Source organism: Pseudochaenichthys georgianus, unplaced genomic scaffold (assembly GCF_902827115.2).
Source record: "Pseudochaenichthys georgianus unplaced genomic scaffold, fPseGeo1.2 scaffold_267_arrow_ctg1, whole genome shotgun sequence".
NCBI classification, from domain to species: domain Eukaryota; kingdom Metazoa; phylum Chordata; class Actinopteri; order Perciformes; family Channichthyidae; genus Pseudochaenichthys; species Pseudochaenichthys georgianus.
Genome location: NW_027262956.1, coordinates 582,373 through 607,548, shown reverse-complemented (window position 1 = coordinate 607,548; position 25,176 = coordinate 582,373). Strand labels below are relative to the sequence as shown.

General features: G+C 41.6%; 2 protein-coding genes across 5 annotated transcripts in view; both read left to right on the top strand.

Annotated features, from left to right (window-relative positions):
- Nucleotides 1-938: 938 nt before the first annotated feature.
- Nucleotides 939-23,304, top strand: LOC117442082 (protein Atg16l2-like). 2 transcript variants are annotated; one of them, XM_034078080.2, is made up of 19 exons: nucleotides 939-1,243; nucleotides 6,518-6,557; nucleotides 6,815-6,887; nucleotides 7,148-7,221; nucleotides 7,353-7,604; nucleotides 8,311-8,352; nucleotides 10,057-10,119; nucleotides 12,853-12,906; nucleotides 13,158-13,260; nucleotides 13,985-14,090; nucleotides 14,454-14,524; nucleotides 14,679-14,750; nucleotides 16,004-16,121; nucleotides 16,458-16,563; nucleotides 18,058-18,210; nucleotides 18,290-18,337; nucleotides 19,976-20,077; nucleotides 20,276-20,377; nucleotides 21,502-23,304. In XM_034078080.2, the coding sequence occupies exons 1-18, from the start codon at nucleotides 1,117-1,119 to the stop codon at nucleotides 20,367-20,369; spliced, it is 1,698 nt and encodes a 565-aa protein (XP_033933971.1). In that variant the 5' UTR covers nucleotides 939-1,116; the 3' UTR covers nucleotides 20,370-20,377; nucleotides 21,502-23,304. The 2 variants fall into 2 exon arrangements, with proteins under 2 accessions (XP_033933971.1, XP_033933970.1); XM_034078079.2 differs by having other exon boundaries at nucleotides 940-1,243; nucleotides 20,276-23,304.
- Nucleotides 23,305-23,922: 618 nt separating this feature from the next.
- arrb1 (arrestin, beta 1) overlaps nucleotides 23,923-25,176 on the top strand; it is a 37,503-nt gene continuing 36,249 nt past the window's right edge. The window contains exons 1-2 of one of the 3 annotated variants that reach the window (XM_034078081.2): nucleotides 23,937-24,004; nucleotides 24,221-24,247. In XM_034078081.2, coding sequence (XP_033933972.1) covers nucleotides 23,985-24,004; nucleotides 24,221-24,247 — 47 coding nt within the window. In that variant the 5' untranslated portion in view covers nucleotides 23,937-23,984. Of the gene's footprint in view, nucleotides 24,039-24,220; nucleotides 24,248-25,176 lie in introns of all 3 variants that reach the window. The other 2 variants (XM_034078083.2, XM_034078082.1) reach the window with 2 other exon arrangements.

Below are 25,176 nucleotides of genomic sequence, written 5' to 3'. Positions count from 1 at the left end.
TTCATCGTCATGGTTACGGCATTTCTTAAATACCAATTAAGCACAAAAGAACGACCCTTTGAAGCTGGTAACAAGATGATAATATAGAAATATAAACAGCTGAAATAACTTCACTAAACGTCCATTTCTCATGAAGACACTTGGGCCCAATCCCAAACCACGCCCTACACCCTACCACTCCATGACGGAGTGAACTCCGTGGAGTGACACTCGGATTCTAGCCTCGCTTCTGAAGCAAGTGACTCGGAAGACATGTGCTACCAAGCAAGCGTCCTCGACATTGAGAAATACCCACGCTGTTTGAGGGCTTGATAACCCACTCCCCCTCCACACTCGTTGGTTTGGAACAGCACTTAATGTGGCGGACCCTCCGTGCGAACGGAGGGGTAGTGTGTAGGGGGTGGTTTGGGATTGGGCCTAACATCCATTCGGCTGATATAAACCGTTTAAATGGATCCTTTTATATCCACTTTATGCCTTTTTAATAACTGATACTATTTATTCAATCAACATTCGGCAGAAGTTCACATTTACACATCCATTTTACGGTAAAGGAAGATGAAGATTGTACCATCACGTCTACAGATTAGATGTTTATTAGTGACATGTATAGGTCCTTTAATCTTTATTATTTATATCGTTTTATTTCACCTTTTACCTCCTTTAACTGTTTTATTATTAATATTATTATAATACTTTTTTGAATTATTGCTTTTATTATTATACGTATTTTTAAATATTATTGTTATTATTATGTTATTTTGAGCTCCATTGGAAAACGTCATATTTTAATAATATCACCTAAAAAACAACAACATTTAACATCTGAGTGAAAGGGGGCGTGTCCTTTAGGGTGTGTTTGTTTTGTTCTTCCTCAAGTCACAACAGGAAGAGCGGAGGGCGGGCGGTGATTGGCTGAGAGACCCGGCAGCTGTCGGTACGAGACACCAAGCCCCGCCCCCCTCCGTGACAGTGACGAATCTTTAAGGAAGAAAAAGTTTAAAAAAAAGAAAAACCTCCAGAGAACCAAACATGGCGGTGACACCGGGAGCTCTGTGATTTCATGCCGGGCTGCGAGCGTCTGTCGGCGGGGAGACGGAGTCCGGCAGCCCGCTGATGGCCTCCGGAGCTCTGAGGGGCGGAGGCCGGGCAGCAGAGACCCGCTGGAGGAGACACATCGTCGGGCAGCTGAAGCTCCGAGACCGCAGGCAGCACGACAAGTTCCAGGATCTGATCCGCTTCTGTACGTAACTCTTATCCGTTTTAAAGCTACTAAAGACGGGCAGATAGCACTCGGTGTGTCCGGGAAACATCTGCAGGCTTTAACCAAACTGTGGAAAACATCTGTCTGCTTCCACAGCTCCAACAATACACTGAGATTTATTTTAATGGGCTTTGCTTCAGAGAAACACTTCCTGGTTTACACCTGGAAAAACAAGTATAAACAAATAACTTTAAATATCGGTTATTTAACAGTTTTCTTACCAACTTGAAGCGACAGCACTTCCTGTTTCAGTCAGGACTCTCAGACAGGTAGATGTTTCCTTCAATCCGGTAACTCCATTTAATGACCAGTTCATTTAATTTATTTAATATATTTTTACTTTTTTTTTTAAACCAGACTCAAATCTCAGAATTTAGACTTTTTTGTGTGAATTTTAGACCAAGTGTTATTTTACATCTCTATATAATATATTACTGAGTTACCACTAAAATAAAAAGTTAGGATTCTGAAAACAGTCTGGGAGTCTGACTTTTTTCTGAAATCCTCTAAATTCTGTTAATATGTTATTTTTTAATTAAAAATTGATTGTTACCTTTTTTATTTTGTCTGTTTTCTCAGATTCTGAGATATAGACAACAAATTAAAGGTCCCCTAGTATCCTCCTCTTCATCAATATCTCACAGGTCTCAGATATATCCAGAGCCTGTCTCTGATTGGCTGAAACACCAAACAGGTCATTTCAGCATTACACGAAGAGACACGAAGAAGAGGGGACACATGTTGATGTAGAAGAGACACGGAGAAGAGGGGACACATGTTGATGTAGAAGAGACACGGAGAAGAGGGGACACATGTTGATGTAGAAGAGACATGAAGAAGAGGGGACACATGTTGATGTAGAAGAGACACGGAGAAGAGGGGACACATGTTGATGTAGAAGAGACACGAAGAAGAGGGGACACATGTTGATGTAGAAGAGACACGAAGAAGAGGAGACACATGTTGATGTAGAAGAGACACGAAGAAGAGGGGACACATGTTGATGTAGAAGAGACGTGGAGAAGAGGGGACACGTGTTGATGTAGAAGAGACGTGAAGAAGAGGGGACACATGTTGATGTAGAAGAGACATGGAGAAGAGGGGACACATGTTGATGTAGAAGAGACATGAAGAAGAGGGGACACATGTTGATGTAGAAGAGACATGGAGAAGAGGGGACACATGCTGATGTAGAAGAGACATGAGGAAGAGGGGACACATGTTGATGTAGAAGAGACATGACGAAGAGGGGACACATGTTGATGTAGAAGAGACACGGAGAAGAGACGACACATGTTGATGTAGAAGAGACATGAAGAAGAGGGGACACATGTTGATGTAGAAGAGACATGACGAAGAGGGGACACATGTTGATGTAGAAGAGACATGGAGAAGAGGGGACACATGTTGATGTAGAAGAGACATGGAGAAGAGGGGACACATGTTGATGTAGAAGAGACATGAAGAAGAGGGGACACATGTTGATGTAGAAGAGACATGAGGAAGAGGGGACACATGTTGATGTAGAAGAGACATGAAGAAGAGGGGACACATGTTGATGTAGAAGAGACATGAAGAAGAGGGGACACATGTTGATGTAGAAGAGACATGAAGAGGGGACACATGTTGATGTAGAAGAGACATGGAGAAGAAGGGACACATGTTGATGTAGAAGAGACACGAAGAAGAGGGGACACATGTTGATGTAGAAGAGACACGAAGAAGAGGGGACACATGTTGATGTAGAAGAGACATGGAGAAGAGGGGACACATGTTGATGTAGAAGAGACATGAAGAAGAGGGGACACTTGTTGATGTAGAAGAGACATGAAGAAGAGGGGACACATGTTGATGTAGAAGAGACATGAAGAAGAGGGGACACATGTTGATGTAGAAGAGACACGAAGAAGAGGGGACACATGTTGATGTAGAAGAGACATGACGAAGAGGGGACACATGTTGATGTAGAAGAGACATGGAGAAGAGGGGACACATGTTGATGTAGAAGAGACACAAAGAAGAGGGGACACATGTTGATGTAGAAGAGACACGAAGAAGAGGGGACACATGTTGATGTAGAAGAGACACGAAGAAGAGGGGACACATGTTGATGTAGAAGAGACACGAAGAAGAGGGGACACATGTTGATGTAGAAGAGACACGAAGAAGAGGGGACACATGTTGATGTAGAAGAGACACGAAGAAGAGGGGACACATGTTGATGTAGAAGAGACACGAAGAAGAGGGGACACATGTTGATGTAGAAGAGACACGAAGAAGAGGGGACACATGTTGATGTAGAAGAGACATGGAGAAGAGGGGACACGTGTTGATGTAGAAGAGACATGAAGAAGAGGGGACAAATGTTGATGTAGAAGAGACATGGAGAAGAGGGGACACATGTTGATGTAGAAGAGACACGAAGAAGAGGGGACACATGTTGATGTAGAAGAGACACGAAGAAGAGGGGACACATGTTGATGTAGAAGAGACATGGAGAAGAGGGGACACGTGTTGATGTAGAAGAGACATGAAGAAGAGGGGACAAATGTTGATGTAGAAGAGACATGGAGAAGAGGGGACACATGTTGATGTAGAAGAGACACGAAGAAGAGGCGACACATGTTGATGTAGAAGAGACACGAAGAAGAGGGGACACATGTTGATGTAGAAGAGACATGGAGAAGAGGGGACACATGTTGATGTAGAAGAGACACGAAGAAGAGGCGACACATGTTGATGTAGAAGAGACACGAAGAAGAGGGGACACATGTTGATGTAGAAGAGACATGACGAAGAGGGGACACATGTTGATGTAGAAGAGACATGGAGAAGAGGGGACACATGTTGATGTAGAAGAGACATGGAGAAGAGGGGACACATGCTGATGTAGAAGAGACATGAGGAAGAGGGGACACATGTTGATGTAGAAGAGACATGACGAAGAGGGGACACATGTTGATGTAGAAGAGACATGAAGAAGAGGGGACACATGTTGATGTAGAAGAGACACGGAGAAGAGGGGACACATGGTGATGTAGAAGAGACATGAAGAAGGGGGGACACATGTTGATGTAGAAGAGACATGAAGAAGAGGGGACACATGTTGATGTAGAAGAGACATGAAGAAGGGGGGACACATGTTGATGTAGAAGAGACATGAAGAAGAGGGGACACATGTTGATGTAGAAGAGACATGAAGAAGAGGGGACACATGTTGATGTAGAAGAGACATGAAGAAGAGGGGACATGTGTTGATGTAGAAGAGACACGGAGAAGAGGGGACACATGTTGATGTAGAAGAGACATGAAGAAGAGGGGACACATGTTGATGTAGAAGAGACACGAAGAAGAGGGGACACATGTTGATGTAGAAGAGACATGGAGAAGAGGGGACACATGTTGATGTAGAAGAGACACGAAGAAGAGGCGACACATGTTGATGTAGAAGAGACACGAAGAAGAGGGGACACATGTTGATGTAGAAGAGACATGACGAAGAGGGGACACATGTTGATGTAGAAGAGACATGGAGAAGAGGGGACACATGTTGATGTAGAAGAGACATGGAGAAGAGGGGACACATGCTGATGTAGAAGAGACATGAGGAAGAGGGGACACATGTTGATGTAGAAGAGACATGACGAAGAGGGGACACATGTTGATGTAGAAGAGACATGAAGAAGAGGGGACACATGTTGATGTAGAAGAGACACGGAGAAGAGGGGACACATGGTGATGTAGAAGAGACATGAAGAAGGGGGGACACATGTTGATGTAGAAGAGACATGAAGAAGAGGGGACACATGTTGATGTAGAAGAGACATGAAGAAGGGGGGACACATGTTGATGTAGAAGAGACATGAAGAAGAGGGGACACATGGTGATGTAGAAGAGACATGAAGAAGAGGGGACACATGTTGATGTAGAAGAGACATGAAGAAGAGGGGACACATGTTGATGTAGAAGAGACATGAAGAAGAGGGGACACATGTTGATGTAGAAGAGACATGAAGAAGAGGGGACACATGTTGATGTAGAAGAGACATGAAGAAGAGGGGACACATGTTGATGTAGAAGAGACATGAAGAAGAGGGGACACATGTTGATGTAGAAGAGACATGAAGAAGAGGGGACACATGGTGATGTAGAAGAGACATGAAGAAGAGGATTTTTCATAATAGGAGATCTTTCAATTCTGAATTCTGAGATTAGATTTAAGGCCTTTTCCAGCTTCGCCCCTGGATGGGGGCGAAGCTGGAAAAGGGGCGAACTAACAGCTGAAGCCTCTAGCAACCCTGTACAAACAAACCCTCAAAGCACTGGACCATCCTCAACAAGCAAACATCCTGAGTTGGGAAGATTTAATAAAGTATAGGAACATCGTTCTTTTTTACAAAGTCCTGCACAATACAGCCCCTCCCCCTCTCAGCTCATTGGTTACTCAACGTAACAACACCAGACGGACCACGAGAAGCTCCACACGTGGCGACCGATCAGTCCCATTCAGGAAGAGTGCTTTTGCCCAGTCATCATTCTCATGGATGTTGCCCCTCGTTTCTGTTGTGTGATTGTGAAGTGCTCTATGTGACATGTACTGTATGTAGTAACGTGTGTTGTTTATTGTCTCACACCGGTATTAGGGTTGCCAGAAACTGACCATGTTCAAAATCGATTATTCGGCAGCCCTGGCGAATAATAATCGATTATTCGCCCTCGGCTCGGAGCTGAAAAGCAGAGGTCGCGTTAACCGAATATATTCCGTCTATGATGGAATTCTTTTGACAATGACGGAGAAATCTGAAAGCAGTCCAAATGCAGAGATTTTCAATCAAAATGACCAATTCTGACGTTTTTCTCAGAAACTCAGAATTGGTCATTTTTATTGAAAATCTCTGCATTTGGACTTTTGTCTGAGATTTTGTAAAAACATTCTGAATTCAAAGATTAAAGTTAGGGTCTGTAAACCTCACAATTTTGATTATTTTAATAGAAAATCTGAGAAATTGTGATTTTTTGTAATAAAATGTATTGACAAAAAAAAAAAATCATATTTTTTTTATCTCAATTTTTATGTTTTTTATGTTTTGTCAGAATATTTGGTTTTCTTTTTTTCAATCTCAGAATTTTGGATTTGTTCCTAAAATGTCAGAACTCTTCTTTGTCTCTCGATATGTGTTTTCTATTCGTCTTCGCTCAGCTGTAGCCGATGCTCTCCTGATCCTTCAGCTGATGATGTATGTTCTGTTTCAGACACTCGGCTGCTGGAGAAAACCAGCCTGACCCCCGCCAGGTGACTCACCTGCGGCTCTCGTGCTCTCGTGCTCTCGTGCTCTAAGTGGAAGAGTAGAAACATGGAGAATACAAAAGGAAAAACTAGGAAATACATAAATCAAACACAAAAACATACAAATAAATATTACATTGTTATGAACTTGAATTGATTTGTTATTTAATCATGCATATATTTATACATTTCAATTTAAATATCTACATTTCTGTCTACATGTAATACATGTGGCTGAGGGTGTGTTTGTTTTGTGCACCAAGACGTCCGTCCTCTGACAGCAGCCTCTCCGCCCTGCTGCACCAGAACAACCAGCTGAAGAACACTACAGGAGAGGTCTCACACACACACACACACACACACACACACACACACACACACACACACACACACACACACACACACACACACACACACACACACACACACACACACACACACACACACACACACACACACACACACACACACAGACACAGACACAGACAGACAGACAGACAGACAGACAGACAGACAGACAGACAGACACACACGCACACACACACTTTATTATTCAAATTAATTCAACTGTATCTGTGTATTTACTTTTTGTACAGCTTGCCTACCAAGTGGTGCAACTTCAGCAGCAGATTAAAATCAAAGATAGTGATCTGGAGGAGCAGCATGCCAGGTGACACACACACACACACACACACACACACACACACACACACACACACACACGCAAAAATATGATGTTATTGTATTTTCTTTCATTTTCAACAAAACTGCATATTTACTGTTTATGCTTATTTTCATCAGGCAGCAGCAGGAGGAGCCTTTGCTTCAGGGTGCATTTGATTCCCGGCTGGCGCTGCAGGGGCGGGTGGATAAGGTCCGAGGGGACATGGGTGCGTTGAAATCGGATTACGACACGCTGCTGGAGCGTCAGAAGGGGGCGGAGACTAAACTACGGGAGGAGAAGCTGCGGGGGGGAAACATGCTACAGGAAGTCATTCACCTGAAACAGCAAGAGGCCGCAAACATGAACACACGCAACGAGCGCCGCTGCAGGTCCCTGAACGCACCGCACACACACACACCACACACACACCTTACTGTGAGAGAGGCAGGTCCCTGAACACACCACACACACACCACACACACACACACACACCACACACACACACACACACCACACACACACACCACACACACACACACACACACACACACACACACACACACACACACCCCACACACACACACCACACACACACCTTACTGTGAGAGAGGCAGGTCCCTGAACGCACCACACACACACACCACACACACACACACCACACACACACACACACACACACACACACACACACACACACACCACACACACACCTCACTGTGAGAGAGGCAGGTCCCTGAACACACCACACACACACACCACACACACACACACACACACCACACACACACCTCACTGTGAGAGAGGCAGGTCCCTGAACGCACCACACACACACACCTCACTGTGAGAGGCAGGTCTCTGAACGCACCACACACTTTTCACTGAGAGAGGCAGGTACCTGAACGCACCACACACACACACCTCACTGTGAGAGGCAGGTCTCTGAACGCACCACACACTTTTCACTGAGAGAGGCAGGTACCTGAACGCACCACACACACACCTCACTGTGAGAGGCAGGTCCCTGAACGCACCACACACACTTCTCACTGTGTGAGAGGCAGGTCGTCCCTGAACGTCTCTCTCTCTCTGTTTCAGAGCTCGAGAGGCGGCGAGGTCGAAGGTAACCGTGGAAACGAGGTGAGACCCTTACTTTTAATATTGTGGGGAAAATGTAACATAGAAAAAAGAAAACAACTGAATATTTACACATTTTGCATATAAAAAAGAACAAGAAAATGTAAAGAGAAATCAGAATATTTAAAAAATATAATATTTAGAAGAAAATTAAATGTTTAAACCTTTTTTCCACAAAACTGTGTCTCGGGGCTTCTTAAACATGTATTCAACTATGAATGTGTTGTACCCACCTAACGGGAAGAAACTCAGGTACCTGACGATATGAACAATTTTTACTGAAACAAAACCCAAGTCTCACAAGAAGCATCTCAATGAGCCCTGAGCGAAAAAATGCTAAAGCAGTTAGCACAGAACTCACAGTATAAATACGTTATTACTTATCGGATCTGCACAAACAAGATATCAGCTAGCAAGCTGAGATTCCACAGATTACAGATATATAAGTATCATCACTGAGCGACAGGGGAAGCAAACCCAGACATCAAATAACGTAGCTTTAGGTAGCAAAAACTGCAATATGTCTCACCTTTGCTGTTGTTCTGATCAAAAGTCGTGTTCAATGGCATTCAACCGATAAAAAGGAATCCATAGGTTAATCCAATGTGTCCGTCACTTTGAAATGATGACTGATAATCCATCTTCATATATTGTTGACTATTTTTCAATTTTCAGTGCGAAACATAGCTTTCGACTGCGTGTGCATAACTTTCACTTCTCAATGGAATGTGTCGATGGTGTGGCTGTAGGAACTTTCCCTCGATCCCATTGGCTCGAACGGTTCGAAGAGGTGCCAATCATCAAAATCGACCAATGGGATCCAGAGATATGGAAAATGCACCCAAATGACCCCAGAAGTGTTTTCTTTTTTCTAAACCTCTCTAAAAAGGTCAAATGTCACTTGTTTTGCATCAATCTTGATACAGGGTACTTATTATATGTTATAGTTTGGATTCCTACAGGTGTTAGTCTATGATCCCATCATCCAAGGGTGGTTTTCACTATAAGTAATGTTTTATTGTTGGACGGACACTATAATTTACAGTTTTTTACTATGTTCAATCCGAATTTTCTTTAAAATAAAAACATCTATATTGATTCTGACTTTTCTACATCCAACTCACAGGTTTATCATTACTTTGAGAAAAAAGATTATTAATTTAACCCTTTTAGAAGATATGGTCATTTGTTCTGGGAATGTCATTTTCGAGCCTGAGACCTGAACAACACGCTCGGGGTTTAACAGGTTTAAAAAACAGAACATTTTAGTTTGAATATTTTGAGCAACAGCTGGAATATTTTTACCGAAGAAATATTAAAAATGTTATATTTTAAAATAAATGATAAGATCATGAAAAAGAAGATTTTTAAGGTAAAATCCTAATATTTAGAGAAAAATATATAATATTTGAAGAAATAAATAAATATTTCTGAAAAATGTAAAGTATTTTGCATATTTCGAAATACAGATAAAAAGCGTGAATATATATATATAAAAATAAATTATTTTATATCAATAGAAATATTTGTTGTGTATTAATAGTGCCATCACATAACTCCAGTGAGGCATAAACATATTTTAATACATATTTGCACAAATAATTTTATATATATTTGTTTTGTATTTTGGATTGTGGGAAATGGTATTTCTGTACACACAAACTGAAAGATTGACAATAAAGTTGACTTTGATATTTCTGGTTTCAGTGGCAGCGCTCCGACCTCCAGATCTTCGTCTCCGAGGCGAGAGTCGGAGCGTCGACTCTTCAGGTAACCGTCCACACTCAATGTAAAATATAACAACATTTTACACTAACTTTTTTACAAAATATTAATTATGTTGAATCTTCCTGGGGCTAAAAAAAAAATCTTCGGATACTTTTTGTATTTTTTTTTTAAATATTCTGATTTTATAAATATTCAGGTTTTTTTTTTAAATATTCTGATATATTTTTTTATTCAATATTTCACACTCACAATTCATGTAAAATATAACAACATTTAACACTAACTTTTTAACATTTCAAAATATGACTTCTGTAAAATATTCCCGCTGGGGCTAAAACAAAAACATTTGGATAATTTCTTTATTTTATTTCAGGGTGTCCGCGGGGTCTTAAAAAGTATTAAGAGTTGATAAATCAATTTAGCGAAAATTAAGGCTATTAAAAAGTATTAAAAAGTATTAAACGGCATTTTCCAAGGTATTAAGAAGGTCCACAGCAACGACAACATGAAACACCCTTTAATTTACTGAAACAACATGTCGGGAAACCCCCTCAAGGCGGCCCCATGCATAGCGCTCTGTGGGGGGGGGGGGGGTTAAAGAATAAACAGAAGGGCGACCATGACAACCATGCTCCGGGGTCTTCTTCGCTGCTTTTGGTGTATTTTGTGGCTGCAGCAGCGCCACTTACAGGCCTGGCATATGTACTACAGCGTTTCCAGCATTTCCAGCGGTCTAGTGTGAACGGACACGTTAATGAATCCAATGCGTGTGAACGGAAGACTTTTTTGCATTTGCGTTTTACTGTATGCGTCCTCGTGGGGCCGGGGTCTAAGCCAAACGATATCCGGTCACAGAGATCTGCTATTTTAAAGTAAGGTCAACACATATCGACCCTAAATATAGTCTATATTAAGAACGAGAAAAGTCTTAACATATATATCGTTTTTTGTAAACATATGACAAATGTGTGAGGGGGATGCCGTCAGAGCATCGTCCTCTGTGCCGGGCTTAGCCCCGGACAGCCCCAGCCCAATGTAACCCCTGGGTGTTTGTGAGGGAGCTCCTACATGGCATTACCCCGCTGAAGCTCATGAAGTTTAATATATTTCATATTTCAAAGTTTTGTCAATTGTTTTGTTTATTGGTCAAATACTGGTTTCTACTGGTTTCTGATGGTTCTACTGGAATGAAAGAGCACAGAGTACAGAAGCAGCATGCTGCATTAACCCTGACCTTCACAGAGAGGTTGAAGGTCATGTGGAGAGGAGGCTTCAGTAGTCTGTCTGCACTCTGTGTAGTTGTGCTATCTTACAATCAATATAGTAAATGTGAGGTGAAGTGTGTCGCCAATGTAACCGGTTAGAACTCCAAGTTGCGATGAGGTCTTAAAATGTATGGAAAGGGTCTTAAAAAAGGTCTTAAAAGGTATTAAATGTGACTTCAGGATTCCTGCATATACCCTGTATTTTAATATTAAGATTTTTTTTTAAATATTAAAATTCTTTTTTTATATTCAAAGACATTTAGAATATTAAGTTTTTGGATATATTCGATTTTTGTTAATGCTCAATTACATTTTTAAAGTTCAGTTATTTAAATCAGATATGTATTTATTTTATTTAGATTTGTTTTTAATTATTTGAATACATTTTTTTAATATTCAGATTTTTTTTAATTCAATATCCCAAAAGAATTTCAAAATGTTCAGAATAAAAAAAATAAAAAATGGTATTATTCTTCTTAACCCTTATGCTGTGTTCTGGTCTCCCGTGACCCGTCTCAAGTTAAAATGATATAATAACTACGCTCTAGTTTTTTTATTGGAACGAGGCTTCATGATATCCTCCACAACAGCTTTAAAAACACTACACAACTGATTTTGATCATTTTTAGCCAAGTCTGAAGGTCTAAAAAAAAAAGTGTATAATTTGGTGTTCGGGTCTGGGGAGACCCAGCATTACATTACGTTGCATTTAGCTGACGCTTTTATCCAAAGCGACTCACAATAAGTACATTCGACCAGGAAGACACAACCTTGACGAAAACAGAATCATAAAGTACATCAGGTTTCAAAGAGCCAATCGTTTCAAGTGCTACTCAACTGGCTTTAGATAAGCCAGCCCTTTATTAGTATATAAGTGCTCTGTTAGCAGTTCTTTGTTAGTCATTCTATCGCTCTAAGTGGAGTCGAAAGAGATGAGTTTTCAGTCTGCGCCGGAAGGTGTGTGAGCTTTCTGCCGTCCTGATGTCAATGGGAGCTCATTGACACTCAGCAGAATTGTTTTGGGTGACTCGAGGTCAAATTTGGCCCAATCAAGATTCATCTTTGACTTTACCCCCCACCCCCACCCCCAGCCCCTTCATCAACTGTAACAATAATTTAAACGTTTTTTTGGGGAGATTGTATTCTAATATTAGTCCATTATAGTCAGATAACGTAATGATCCACTGTCTTCACTCTAGGGAATATAATGAGTGAATTTAATCAAATGTTTTACTTAAATGTGTGGTGTTATGTGTTTTGGGGCCATAAAATAAAAAGACAACAGGATTGTACGGTTATGAATGCATAATAAGTTAGTTATAGTTAAAACAATATTGGATGATAGTCATTCTTTCTGAGTGCTTTGGACTGAAATAAATCAGAACACCATGAACGGTAACAGCTTTCGAACACAACACAAGGGTTAATTATTCCAGGAGCCCCCCCCCCCCGACTCCGTGTATTTTTATATTTCTTAATTGATTAATTAACGAGCGTTTATTTGTGTCAGGTCGGCGTCGGCGACGTCCCCGAGGATCCTCACCTCCATCAGAGCGCTGTTCCAGTGAGACGTCTCTTTCATTATTTCATACTTTATTATTTCTGTTTTTCTCTAAATTAATCTGAATTAATTAAATACTGTATCTCAGCAACATCTGAATATATTAAGAAAAAAAGTTGAAATATAAAATTCAATATTTGTTTTTATAATGTTGTGAAAGTAAAAAAGTTGAAATGTTTGTTGTCAAGTTACTGTGACGTCATGCGACTGTGACGTCATGTTACCGTGACATCATGTTACTGTGATGTCATCAGGAGGAGGCGGGGCCAATCAGTGAGCAGCCTGCAGGAGGATCAGCTGTTTCCTGTCGGCATCTGTCTGTCAGCTCGACTTCCTGTCAGAGCTCTGCACGTCCTGGTAATAAATACAGGCTGTATCCATAATATACATTTATATATAATATATATACACATAATATACACTCCTATGCACACAGATTAGATTTACTGTACTGAAATAGATTTGATAGAGAAGGGTGTTATTAAGACACACGAGATAAGTAATGTTAGAAAATAAACAAACATTACATATGCAGCAAATTAGAACACACTGTATTTGACCAACCTCCTACTAAAGGAAATATATATACACACATATGAGTTTTTTGTATAGGCTTATAATTAAATATAATAACTTTTTGATTAATGACACTTCTTATATCTGAATAAGTTTAATATGACCTGCAGAGTGTCTCCCCCTGGTGGACTCAAAACACACTGCACCTTCCTATAAGGTTATTATTTAAAGGGGTCCTTAGTTTGAATGCGTGTGTGTGTGTGTGTGTGTGTGTGTGTGTGTGTGTGTGTGTGTGTGTGTGTGTGTGTGTGTGTGTGTGTGTGTGTGTGTGTGTGTGTGTGTGTGTGTGTGTGTGTGTGTGTGTGTGTGTGTGTGTGTGTGTGTGTGTGTGTGTGTGTGTGTGTGTGTGTCTCTCTCTGTGTGTGTGTGTGTGTGTGTGTGTGTGTGTGTGTGTGTGTGTGTGTGTGTGTATGTGTGTATGTGTGTGTCTGTGTGTGTGTGTGTGTGTGTGTGTGTGTGTGTGTGTGTGTGTGTGTGTGTGTGTGTGTGTGTGTGTGTGTGTCAGGAAGCTCATGAGCAGGGCATTAACGCTGTGAGGTTCAACTCCAGCTCCGAGCTGCTCGCCACCGGAGGAACCGACCGAGCCGTCAAACTGTGGGACGTCAGAGCAGGTGAGAGATTTAATAAAGAGACAACGTTTAAATAATAAATAGTAATAAGGTACGCATAGAGGGGTTTGGATCAAGACGATCAGTTGGAATATTTCAAGATAACTTAAGTAATTGGCGAGCTAGCAAACAGACTGCCCAATTAACCCGATAAGAATAACGATGGTTTATTTAAAAAGCGTTAGAGTTTGTTGAATTGTTATGTTTAATATTTCTCAGTGTGCACTTAAACTGAGAAACAGCGTTCGTGCTAGTTTGTGTTGGCTTAACTGTTGTCGCTAACGTTAGCGTTCCGTGTTTCGTTGCTGATTTTTCAGTTTTTATTTATTTCATTGTTTTATTCCGACGGATGCTTGTGGTCCTCAGGCTCGCTGACCCACAGAGCGACGCTGGACGGCAGCACGGAGGGCGTCACGTGCATCGAGTTCGACCCCAAAGTGAGTTTAACTTAACGTACAAACTTAACATTTAACGTACAAATGTACCGTACAAGTTCAAAGTTCAAACTTAACGTGTAAAGTTTGTTTACGTTGTTAACAATTTAACGGTATGTACTGACGAGATGTTTGTTTACGATGTTTCTGTCCTTAGGGCCCGAGGGTCCTCGCCGCCTCCTACGATAAGTCGGCTCTGTTGTGGCGGCTGGACGACCCCGTTCCCAAGGTAACCACGAAAAAACTCACTGAAACAACCTGAAACGTCACTCTGATCTCACCTGTCTGTCTCACCTGTCTGTCTCACCTGTCTGTCTCACCTGTCTGTCTCACCTGTCTGACTCACCTGTCTGTCTCACCTGTCTGTCTCACCTGTCTGTCTCACCTGTCTGTCTCACCTGTCTGACTCACCTGTCTGACTCACCTGTCTGTCTCTCACCTGTCTGTCTCACCTGTCTGACTCACCTGTCTGTCTCACCTGTCTGTATCACCTGTCTGTCTCACCTGTCTGTCTCACCTGTCTGTGTCACCTGTCTGTCTCACCTGTCTGTCTCACCTGTCTGTCTCACCTGTCTGTCTCACCTGTCTGTCTCACCTGTCTGTCTCACCTGTCTGTCTCACCTGTCCGTCTCACCTGTCTGTCTCACCTATCCGCCTCACCTGTCCGTCTCACCTGTCTGTCTCACCTGTCTGTCTCACCTGTCTGTCTCACCTGTCTGTCTCACCTGTCTGTCTCACCTGTCTGTCTCACCTGTCTGTCTCACCTGTCTGACTCACCTGTCTGACTCACCTGTCTGTCTCACCTGTCTGTCTCACCTGTCTGACTCACCTGTCTGTCTCACCTGTCTGTCTCACCTGTCTGTCTCACCTGTCTGTCTCACCTGTCTGACTCACCTGTCTGACTCACCTGTCTGTCTCACCTGTCTGTCTCACCTGTCTGACTCACCTGTCTGACTCACCTGTCTGTCTCACCTGTCTGACTCACCTGTCTGACTCACCTGTCTGACTCACCTGTCTGTCTCACCTGTCTGTCTCACCTGTCTGACTCACCTGTCTGACTCACCTGTCTGTCTCACCTGTCTGACTCACCTGTCTGTCTCACCTGTCTGTCTCACCTGTCTGTCTCACCTGTCTGTCTCACCTGTCTGACTCACCTGTCTGACTCACCTGTCTGTCTCACCTGTCTGTCTCACCTGTCTGACTCACCTGTCTGACTCACCTGTCTGTCTCACCTGTCTGTCTCACCTGTCTGTCTCACCTGTGTCTCAGTAACCTAATCTGAGAATCAAATGATAAAACTATCATACTAATATGATTACTTTCCGTTTGGATTACCTCAATATCAAATGCAATGCAAATAAAAGCAAGAGAAAATAAATAACATGTCTCACCTGTCCGTCTCACCTGTCTCACCTCTCTAACCCGTCTCACCTCTCTCACCTGTCTCACCTGTCTCACCTATCTCACCTTTCTGTCTCTCAGGTGACTCTGACGGGTCACAGCAGGAGGGTGACAGCAGCTCGTTTCGGTTTGAATCTGCAGGTCGTGACGGGCAGCGCCGACAGAACGGTCCGACTGTGGGACCTTCAGAGAGCCTGCTGTGAGACACACACACACACACACACACACACACACACACACACACACACACACACACACACACACACACACACACACACACACACACACACACACACACACACATACACACACACACACACACACACATAACATAATAAATATTCTGACAACAAGTCGGGGTATTTGGCAATAAACAAAATATGAAAAAATATGATATTTATTTAATTTGTCAATGTTGTGTGTGTGTGTGTGTGTGTGTGTGTGTGTGTGTGTGTGTGTGTGTGTGTGTGTGTGTGTGTGTGTGTGTGTGTGTGTGTGTGTGTGTGTGTGTGTGTGTGTGTGCGCGCGCGCGCAGGTGTGCAGGTAGTAGAGGTGCCGTCGTATTGCAGCGACCTCATCTGCACTGGGTATTGCATCATCAGCGGACACTACGATAGCAAGATCAGAGTTTGGGACACCAGGTGACGTCATTCACCTCATGAAGCCCCGCCCCTTTTCCCACTTCCTGTTTAAACGCTAATGCTAAACCTGATCATCTTCAGCTGAGGTGATGGGATGGTTTACAGCATCCTCTGTTAGTGACTGCAGGACAGTAAAACCTGATATGAGGACATTTTTAATAACTCTTTAATTTTTTATGTAAAGTAAAAATGTTGTGATTTTAAGAAAAAAGTAATAATTTTAAGAAAAAGTCAGAATGCCAAGAAATTGAGAAAGTTCGTAATTTTTTTGGGAGTCAAAATGTTATGATCTGAAGAATTATTTCTGATTTTCTGATTTTTTTTTAAATTCGAGAAACTGTTGAATTTTCAGAAAGAAATCAAGAGAAATGAGAAAATAGTAAAAATGCTGTGATTTTGAGAATAAAGTTAGAATTTTAGGAAAATGTCTGAAACATTTCTAAAGAAAAATACATAATTCAGAGGTTTGAGAAAAAAAGCAATTATGATAATTATTGAATTGTAAGCAAAAAGGTAAAAAAAAACGTCACATTTTGAGATTCTCAGGAAAAAATGTAAATATTGTGATTTTGAGAAATAAAGAAAAGATTTTGAGAAAAAGTCAGAATTTTGAAAAAAGTGAGAATGTTGTGATTTTTCTAACGCTCTGGTTAGACCGTGAGAGTCGTTATAAAAACATGCTCTCGTACAGCAGCAGCTCCTCACAGCTACAAACATCAACGTCAAACCTCTAATACACGTTGTTTGGATGAAGTAATCGCAGATAGTTCGTTTCTCTCCTGAAGAACTGTTATAACTTAATAACACTTCATTTTAAAAGCTTAAAAACTGTTTCTCTGGAAGGTAAAGCTGGAGACGATATATCAGTCTCGCTCTAACAGGAAGTACCCCACTCCTTTAATTCGTCCTCCGGGTGTCGTCACGGTTACTCCCCGTCTCCCTCTGTTACCTAGAAACAGCCCAGGACCCTCCCCCCCTCCTCCTCCCCCCCTCCTCCTTCAGCTGATGATTGACAGCTCTGTCTTCCAATCATATGCCACTGTAAAACCTCCCTGAACCTCATTGGTCAGATTTTTTAAAACTAATTATAATCTCCTTTTTTTATTTAACTTGTCAACGTTGGTATATATTTGTATGAAATATATATATATTTGTATTTCTATATATTATATCTTATTATTTGTACTATTATTTACAGCACTTCAATAATTTATATTGAGTACAAATTAAGAGACCCTGATAAAAAAAACATAAAAAAAACATAACAATCCTAAATAGTCAGGAAAACAAAGAGCTTAATTAATAATAAAAAATATAAAATACAATTTAAATCATAAACCATCTTCATTAACAAACTCTCAGTACAAAAATAATAATAAACCAGTCTTAAAAAACATAACAAATTAATTAACATTTATTAAAAACTAAACTTCATTACATTCAACTCCTTTTTAATAAACGAGTTAATGAAGGTATTCTGATTCTCACTTGCAGGGCGGTGCGATGCATTCAGGAACTTCCCGCCCATGGGAAAGTCACGTCTCTGGACATCAGCCCCGACCATTGCCATCTGCTCAGCTGTTGCCGTGACGACTGCCTCCAGCTGATCGACCTGAGGGGGCGGAGCTACGAGCGTGTCTGCTTCAGGTACCGCCGTTTGAGTGCGTAACTTTGTGTTTGTTTGTGATGACACAGTTTCTCAGTATTTTTTTTTTCTCTCTTTTAGAGCCGACGGGTTTAAATGTGGCAGCGACAGCACGAAGGCTGTCATCAGGTGAGTTCAGGGCCCGTCGGGAAATAACACATTCCCACTGAGATGTTGACATGGAGAATTAATATTCCACTTATATCCCTGTCTTTCTGCAGCCATGCAAACTAACCAAAACATCTCCTTTAAAAATCTGGTTTATCACCAAAATCTGCATTTTACAAGGTTGCACTTGAACACATCATAACATCATTATAACTTACCTTCATCAAATACTTACTTTAAAATGACCGTCTATTAAATGTGCATTATTGCCATAAAAACACAAAATAAAAAGCATATTATTATTATTATCTGATTCCATGCTTGTGCCTCTGAAACAAAACATTACTGCAGAAATCTAGGGGGGGGGGACCTGCGGGGCTCATTTTCTGCAGTTTCCTTGACAACGGATGGACCAGGATGTGCTGTCTGCATGGAAACATTAAAATACACACACACACACACACACACACACACACACACACACACACACACACACACACACACACACACACACACACACACACACACACACACACACACACACACACACACACACACACACACACACACACATACAGTTGAGGGTTCACAGCTGGTAAACTCTGTTGGATCCAGGAGATGAAGAATTAATCTCTCAGGGCACAAACCTCCCTGCACATTTCCTGGAAAAAATCAAATGTGTGTCTTTTAAAAATGTGATCGTCTATACCCCATTTTAACGTTTTAAAATGACCTGATATGTATCTTGTTATGCCATATGGTGGCCAACAGGTGCAAACACGCTACAACGACCCAGAACATTTGCATTAGTAGAAACACGATGCAGCTTCAGAAAGGATGCAGATATAAAAACCCAAATACATCCACATGAAGAAACATCTTCAGCACATGCAGCGTTTAGAGAACATCCAGCAGCTTGAGGAGACATGGCAGCGTTTACTAAAAGCTGCAGAAACCAAACGCTGCAAGAAGCTCAAAACACAACGGAGACCAGGGGACACTAAAGAGTGACGCACGCAGCTGGGAGACCAGGGGACACTAAAGAGTGACGCACACAGCTGGGAGACCAGGGGACACTAAAGAGTGACGCACACAGCTGGAAGACCAGGGGACACTAAAGAGTGACGCACACAGCTGGGAGACCAGGGGACACTAAAGAGTGACGCACACAGCTTGGAGACCAAGGGACACTAAAGAGTGACGCACACAGCTTGGAGACCAGGGGACACTAAAGAGTGACGCACACAGCTGGGAGACCAGGGGACACTAAAGAGTGACGCACACAGCTGGGAGAACAGGGGACACTAAAGAGTGACGTACACAGCTTGGAGACCAGGGGACACAGCTGGGAGACTCTTTAGTGTCCCCTGGTCTCCAGCTGTGTGCAACTAGAACTTGGACAAATTGTAGAATGTGAGCTACAAAGCTAATGCATATGCTAACCCTAACAACAGGCTGATACATTTAGTTTCAGTATAGACCACATATAGCAGCGCCGGGCTTCCTCACGATTGAATTTGCCACACAACGTTAGCTAAAGTAGCTCTGCGCACTTAGAAAGTTGACGCAAGGCTAGCTAACATCACCTTTGGGGCGTTTCATTGGAATAAAAATACCTATCGGGATTAAAGGTGACTTAACGTCTCTTCCTGTCTTCAGTCCAGATGGCTGCTTCCTCGCCGCTGGATCAGCTGACGGTGCAGTTTACATCTGGAACGTTTCCACCGGCAACCTGGAGACCCGCCTCCCCGACAAACACAGGTAACAAGAAAAAATCTAACACGTTCTGATGATTTTATAAAAGTTCCATTTGGTCCTTAAACGGTTAAATACAAATAGTCAGAGGCCCCAAGACGCTTCCCTGAGGAACTCCAGGAGATATTGAAAGATTTACGACGTTTTTCTTTATTTAACCGTACAGAGTTCAGAAAACTTTAATAACCTGTCTTCTCTTTGAAGTTCGTCCATCAGCGCTGTGTCCTGGTCTCCGTCGGGCGAATACGTCGTCAGCGTGGACCTAAGTCGTCGGGCCGTCCTCTGGAGGGACGTCTGATAAAAAAGGTCATCGCAAAACAACGCACCTTAACGAGGAAAATAATCTGTCTTTTTTTTTTTAAAGGTCACCTATTATGCAAAATCCACTTATTCATGTCTCTTATACATCAACATGTGTCCCCTCTTCTTCATGTCTCTTTTACATCAACATGTGTCCCCTCTTCTTCATGTCTCTACGTCAACATGTGTCCCCTCTTCTTCATGTCTCTTCTACATCAACATGTGTCCCCTCTTCTTCATGTCTCTTCTACATCAACATGTGTCCCCTGTTCCTCATGTCTCTTCTACATCAACATGTGTCCCCTCTTCCTCATGTCTCTTCTACATCAACATGTGTCCCCTCTTCTTCATGTCTCTTCTACATCAACATGTGTCCCCTCTTCTTCATGTCTCTTCTACATCAACACGTGTCCCCTCTTCTTCATGTCTCTTCTACATCAACATGTGTCCCCTCTGTGGAAAGAGACTCTGAAAGTTTCAGGAACAAAGATTTTCTCTCTTTTTGATCCATTTCTATTAAAACCTGTCTGAAAATGAGCTGATCAGATTTTGGCCACTTGATGATGTCATAACGATGTGTTGTCTTAAGTAACCATTAGCCAATCAGCAACCAAGGTACCCCCCCCCCCCCTATCACCTGAATCTCCTCTAGAGCTCCATTGAGTTCTTTGTAACCAAATGTCTCTCAGAGGGGCGTGGGGAGGGGCTCCTTGTTCTCATCTGAAGTCACAGACAGAGAATCAGCACTTTGGAAACAGGGCTGAAACAGAGGGGATTATGGGTAATGCTGCAATGGTCTGTTTGGTGTTTCAGCCAATCAGAGACAGGCTCTGGATGTATCTGAGACCTGATATATTGATGGAAAAGAGGATGATAGGGGACCTTTAAGCTGTGTGTTGATTGGATAAAGGGATGTGGAACTTCCTGCTTTTGTTGCATTTTGTGAAATAACTGTGGAGCATTAATACAAACAACAACAATAAAGGTAAAATGTTTTTTTGTGTACTACAAGAAGTTTTACCTGTTTTGAAATGAAATACCGACGCTGCTAAATGACGTAGAAACAAACAGCTAAAGAAAATATTTAAAATAAAATAATTTCAGTCCTCTTTATTTTTCTCATACTGCAGCACCTCTTTTCACCCTCTGTCTGAAACCAGAGCCCAGCCTGCTCTGATTGGTTAGCTGGCCGGCTCTGCTGTGATTGGTCAACCGATTGTGATGTCCCGCCCCCTTAGCCTATCATCTACAATGTGTTGGAGTGCTAGCCAATAGGAGCGCGAGTGTTCCGTAGTGATGTCACTATGTTCTTGAAGTAAATTACTAACACGGTTTCAGTGACTCTACAGGCCGTAAAGTATTAATATAATTAATATATTTTTTAACGTGTTTATCAAAGAGGATGACCCAACAGCTGGCGACCGAATTGCTTTATTGAGAAATTGAAAATACTGTTCAAAAATTGTAAACGGATCTCAGATAAAGAATATAAAGATGGGTAACATATAAAGAACATTTTATTTATTTATTTGTTCGAGGGAATATTGTTTGGGTTCATTATAAAATATGTCTGTTGCTAGCTGCTTGGAAAAGCTAACCGGAACGCTCTGTTTTTCTTTTTCCGTGTTATTTATTCTGGGAATATTTGTTTGTGTTTGCTCGGTAATGTTCAGCTTCAGGGATTTTAAAAGGGAACTTTCATTTGTTATGAATTAGGAAAAAATCTGTTAAAATGTCCGGATTCTGTCCTGAGCTCAGAGACAAACTGTCCTGAGCTCAGAGACAAACTGTCCTGAGCTCAGAGACAAACTGTCCTGAGCTCAGAGACAAACTGTCCTTCAGTACCGGCCAGTCCGCCCCTGATAACAGCTGGGATTCACCCCCAATCTTTCACTCCTGTTCGGATATTAGCTCTTCCGGCTTAGCGCTAGCAGCGTCTTATAAGATCGAGTCCAGTCTTACAAAAAAACGTGTAATAGCTACGTTTGTCCACCGGGCAAAACGTAGTATATTCACAAATAACCCTCTCTATATTTTTGTCCAATTCATTTCTAATGACCAGTGTGATCGTGATCGCAAACGTGATCGCAAACTTTCCCACTGAGAAAAAAAAACATGGCGGACACCCGATTTATTTTTAGTGGAAAATCCTAAATTGTCGGAGAGTTTGGCGTTAAAATGCTTTTTGCTTACATTTAGCGAGAAGTTTATATCGTACTTGTATAGTCTACATCCAGTGGATGGGTAGGATCTTTAGTTTAATAGATATTACGAAGATTATTTCAGCTCCATGTGTTTTCTTTTACAAAATATTGTATCCCTGTCACGTCTTGAGAGGGTTATTTGTGAATATACTACGTGTTGCCCTGTGGACCAACGTAGCTATTACACGTTTTTTGTGAGACTGGGTTGGAAGATACGTTTTATTTAGGAAGATTTAGTTTTACAAAAATTATTTCTATAATAACTTACTGCCAGAGGGGTAAACAACAAACAGAACAATAATATTTGTAAATATTTGTTCATCTAGAGACATGAAACATCCGTTTAGCTCTATTTAATGTTAGATACAGTAGGAGGTGTGTGGCGTAGTGGACTAGCGCGTTGGTGTTGGGGTCAGGGGGGCACAGGTTCAAACCCCACTGCAGTCAGCATGTCGTTGTGTCCCTGAGACCCTTCACCCCAAATTATTATGTAAGTCGCTTTGGATAAAAGCTAGCTGTCGGCCCAGATTTACCTTTTTATCAATACTGAATATAATTTCCTTAAAAACTGTTTTTCTGATATTTTGAGGATAAATGATGGAGTTTGTCTCTGAACTTATGTCATGAAATATTAATACCGAGTGAAGACTGTCTGATATATTTATAATGTTTACATTCTGTAATAATTTCTAATAAAATGCTTTCTAATAAAATGCTTTCCCACCTTCAGCCCGTCTCATATTCATACCTATTTTTATTTATTAATACATTTAAATATCTTGTCATAAATATTTAAAGGTTTGATGTGACAGCGATGATGGAGCTCCGGGCGTTTTCACACATTAACGAGTTTATTCAGAGCTCGTTATGGAGCCAACAGCTGCTGCTCCGAGCCACTGAAGAAGCTAAACTAACAGTAACAGTGAACAGGAGCAGGACATAGAAAGTACCTCAAAGATAAACCCAACGACAGTTTAACTCATTGAATTACTGCTTTTTAGATTCACAGAAATAGTCAGAATTTTTAAAGTCCGGATTTTCCGATTTTTTTTTTTTTAAATGTAAAAATAATTGTCTTTTTTTTAAAAAACTATTTTACAAAAACTTTTTAAACAAAAGTCAGTACATTTATATTTTGAGAAAAATTTCAGAATTTTGAGAAAAGGCTGAATTGTGAACAGAGGGATTTTAAGGATAGAGGAAGGAACGGGGGGTAATATGTAGAAAAGAGGGAGGAAGTCGAAAGAATGAGGGAGAGGAGAGAGAGGAAAGAGAGGGAGGTGAATTCGAGCGAGAGGAGGGGGAGGGAAACCTCCTGAGAGTCTGACGACTTCCTGTCGGGGGGGAGGAGGGAGAGATCCTCCTTCAGTTTCCACGGAAACGGCCTCCCTCTCTGTCGGCTCGTCAGGATGGGAGATAAAGGAACGAGGTGAGTCAATGGGGGAGACAAACCTTAAAACACGGTGTGTGTGTGTGTGTGTTTGTGTGTGTGTAGGTGTGTGTGTAGGCATGTGTGTGTAGGTGTGTGTGTGTCTGACGTCTTCTGCTTTTTATTAATATATTGATGGATGATATTTGAGCCGTTAATTTGATGCCGACAGGAAACAGTTGTTCATTAATCTCATGTTTTTAATGTCGTTGTCAGAAACCTGGAGGAGGATCAGATGTTTCTGTGAGATTTATTTAAATATTTTAGTTTTTATGTTTTTTTTCATTTATTTTTCACGCAGATTTTAAGTGGAAATATCTCATCTCGAAAATGTACGCTGACAGCAAAAGAGGATTATTCTTCTGATAATTCCTCTGTGGGATAAAATAACAGCATTTCTGTCATTTAGTGTGTTGTGATATTTCTCACATGTATTTGACTTTTTTAAAACATTTTAATTATTATTTGTTTAAAGGTCTCCTATCATCCTCTCTTTCGTCAATATCTCACAGCTCTCAGATATATCCAGAGCCTGTCTCTGATTGGCTGAAACACCAAACGGATCATTGCAGCATTACCCATAATCCCCTCTGTTTCAGCCCTGTTTCCAAAGTGCTGATTCTCTGTCTGTTACTTTAGATGAAAGTAAGGAGCCCCTCCCCACGCCCCTCTGAGAGAGACTTGGTTACAAAGAACTCAATAGCCGCGTTCACACCGCAGTACTTCCCCCCTTTAGTTCCGATATAGTTCCGAAATGTAGCGTTCACACCAAAAAGAGCCGGAACTCAAATTAGTTATTTTTCACCCCCTTTTCCGTCCCTGCTAGAGAACAGGTATTCTGTGGGAGAAAAAGGTTCCTATGTCTGATTGGCTGGGCGTCTGAGGTGTCGGCGTTCTGGCGATTTACTCGGAAGGCTTCAGTAGAAGCTGCTGGGAGTCCCTTCTACTGAAGCCTTCTCCGGGGACTTCCGGCCGGGGCCTCCGGGTGGCAGTATACGCCGTGAAGTGGTTTGCGGCCTGCCAGTAAACCCAAAGCAGAAGAAGAAGAAGTGACGTCAGAGACTTCTTTGCCTAATCCTCCCCCAGGGACTTATTCCGGTGTGAACGCGATATGTACTTAGTTCATGAGAACTAAAGAGTTCGCATGAACTAAAGTGGGAAAAGTCCTGCGG

Bases quoted from the DNA above. Each gene is read 5' to 3' on its own strand.
- LOC117442082 (XM_034078080.2), top strand. From the start codon at position 1,117: ATGGCCTCCGGAGCTCTGAGGGGCGGAGGCCGGGCAGCAGAGACCCGC. The intron at 8,353-10,056 runs GTGAGACCCTTA...TTCTGGTTTCAG, and splicing joins AAGGTAACCGTGGAAACGAG to TGGCAGCGCTCCGACCTCCA. The intron at 18,211-18,289 runs GTACCGCCGTTT...TCTCTCTTTTAG, and splicing joins TACGAGCGTGTCTGCTTCAG to AGCCGACGGGTTTAAATGTG.